Raw genomic sequence first — 2,598 nt, forward strand, 5'->3', positions numbered from 1 at the left:
AGGCGGGGGCACCTGTGACGGCCCGCTACGAGAAGGGCGACTACCGGTTCGCGCGGGAGAAGAATTGCGACCTGCGTTTGCTCGACTTCGAGACGTTCGGCGGCTTCGGGGACGGCGTCCGCAGAATTCTTCGGCAGGGGCGAGGGAGAAGATGAGTGGAATTGATGAGTCGGGCCATCGTCCGTGCCTCCCCTCTATACGTCAGAGTGGGACCTACGCCGCGCCGGGTAAGGGGCGCGCCCGGTCCTCGACGGAGCCGCGCGCCCCAAACGACCCAGGCGGCGAGTAGTCGTCCTCGAACCTTCGACATGTAGTTGCCCATAGTTAGCGCCCGCCCGCCCCCCCTCCGTCGCTTCGCAAAAGAAAAAACAAAATACAAACAAGCAAAAGAGAAAGCGAAGCCAAAAAACGATTGCGTAAACGGCGTCACAAAGCCCGCCGGTTTTGATCGACAATCGTGAGATTGACCGCCGTCGACCAGTGCACGATGCTGGCGACTGTGTTTGCGGTGCTCGGCTTCGCGAGCAGGTTCCAGACAGAGAAGCTCATCTACATCATCCGGCACGGCGAGAAAGTCGATGGAGACTCCGACGAGGGCCAGCTCGACGTTTGGAACCAGTGCCTCTCGCAAAAAGGTTGGACGCGTGCTTACAACCTGAAGTCAATCATGGGCCTGGCGGGGACGCCCTTCCGCACGCCCGACTACATCTTCTCGGCGAATTACGCGGAGCCGCTGGAGTGTCGTGACAAGAACGGATTCTATCGCACCCAGCAAACCGTGTCGGCGCTCGCGGACTCGGCGCCGGGCGGGCTCAGCCTCGTGGTGGACAATACGACGGGCTTCATGCCTTCCATTTGCGGCCTGAAGTGGAACCCATTGGCGAAGAAGCCCTACGGCGAGTTGCGCATGTCGCAGCCAGAACCATTCAAGAATCTGTCCTTGGATTGGGCTAATGCGCAGCCGGAGGACCCAAGCAGCACGTGTTACCCGTACGACGAGGGTCTGAACAAAACAAACGACCCGCTTGGCAGCGGCATGTGCTGCAACGAGGCGGCGGCAGGAAAGATGCTGGCCAAGCTTGCTGAGCCGGGCATTGACACCATACTGGTCGCTTGGGAGTCGCACAACATCCAGCACCTTACTGCGGCACTCGGCGTCCCAAAAGCAGCCATCACGCACTGGGATGGCCACAACTTTGACTCAGTATACGTGCTCAAGTACGACACAAGCATCTCACTGTCATCTTACGACCTGACCAGCGTCTACCAAGGCTTCGATACGCTCGGCTACCCACCCGCGCCTGCGCAGCACTACCTTGGGCCGAACACGCGATGCGGCGCCATCTACCCGACCAATTACAGTGCCGATGAGTTCCCGCTTCCGAATGTCATCTCGCCCACCGTGGGCGACGACGGCAAGCCTGAGTACACACTCAATCGCGCCATGTAGGAGAGAGACACCACGGGTGATGGATCGGGACGCCCCTGCCTCGAATCTTCGCTCCGCTAGGCTACACCACACAAGCTGTGCGAGCGAGCGCGTTGCACGCGGGCGGGGGCCCGCGCGCGACATAGTAGCGCGCGACGTTCCTTTGATTGACGTCAGCACACGGAGGACGGCATTGTAGAACCGATTGTGTCATAGTGCCGGTGCGGGTGTCTCGGTCTCGCAACGCGATGTTGGGTTTTGCCGTCATGTATATGTGTGCCTCGTGGCGTGTGGAGTGTCGAGTGTCGTGTCCTGTCGGTGTCACCGTCGTGATGCCATTAGGCTCTAGGCGCTGTGAGTCGCTCTGGTGGGCAAAACATCGGCCGCCGGCCCCGCGCCGCTCGCGCTGCCGGCGGCGGCGCCGCCGCTGCGCTTCGCAATAATTGATTACCCTACCAGGCGCCGAGGCGGACCATGTTTCAAGCCGGGTGTGTTCGATTGTAAAAAATCGGCCATAGGGCGCCCAGGGGCCGCCCCTGGCCGCCCGCGCGCACAAAAAAATACTCCGCCGCCCCGAACGCCCCCAGAAAACAACATACTAGCCCCACAAGCGTCACGAGTTTACGAGAGTACTCAAAATAAATTCCCGGAGTGCCCGGCCGCGCCGGCAGCAGGCGGCGGCCTATGGCCGCATGCGGTACTCGCGCGCACGCGTAAGCGTGCAGTGGCCGTCCCAGTCGTACAGCGCGCCGACCTTGACCTCGCCCATGAAGAGGGAGCGGTAGAGGGCCGTGCAGCTGAACACCTGGCCGTGCGGCAGCACCTCATCGAACACCGGCGGCGCCTTGTAGCCGGGCTCGAGCTTGATGCGGCCGAGCACGGAGAGCCGCGTCGCGGTCTTCGAGCCGGCCTTGACCACGTTGTCCCGCTTCATGCGCGTGCGGCGCAGCAGCTGCGTGACGCCCGAGCTGTGGGGGCGACGGCGAGGCGGCGTAAGGGCGGTGGCGGCAGGTGTGGGCGGCAGGTTGTGTCTGCCCTCGCGGGAAGCGGGAGGCCGGGACCGATGACAGAGGGAGCGAGGGTTGGGGGAGGGGGGGCGAGGAAGGGGGGCGAGGCTCCTGTCGTAGCCCTGAAAGTGCCCGGCGAGCGCGGCCGTCGCCCCCTTCTTG

At 63.0% G+C, this 2,598-nt stretch overlaps 1 protein-coding gene across 1 annotated transcript; it reads left to right on the forward strand.

Moving 5' to 3' along the window:
- Window positions 1-463: 463 nt before the first annotated feature.
- On the forward strand, window positions 464-1,794 carry EMIHUDRAFT_447124 (hypothetical protein). The gene has a single exon (XM_005784261.1). The coding sequence runs from the start codon at window positions 488-490 to the stop codon at window positions 1,448-1,450; it is 963 nt and encodes a 320-aa protein (XP_005784318.1). The 5' UTR covers window positions 464-487; the 3' UTR covers window positions 1,451-1,794.
- The last annotated feature ends 804 nt before the right edge of the window (window positions 1,795-2,598 follow it).

The sequence above is a fragment of the Emiliania huxleyi genome (assembly GCF_000372725.1).
Source record: "Emiliania huxleyi CCMP1516 chromosome Unknown EMIHUscaffold_1709, whole genome shotgun sequence".
NCBI classification, from domain to species: domain Eukaryota; phylum Haptophyta; order Isochrysidales; family Noelaerhabdaceae; genus Emiliania; species Emiliania huxleyi.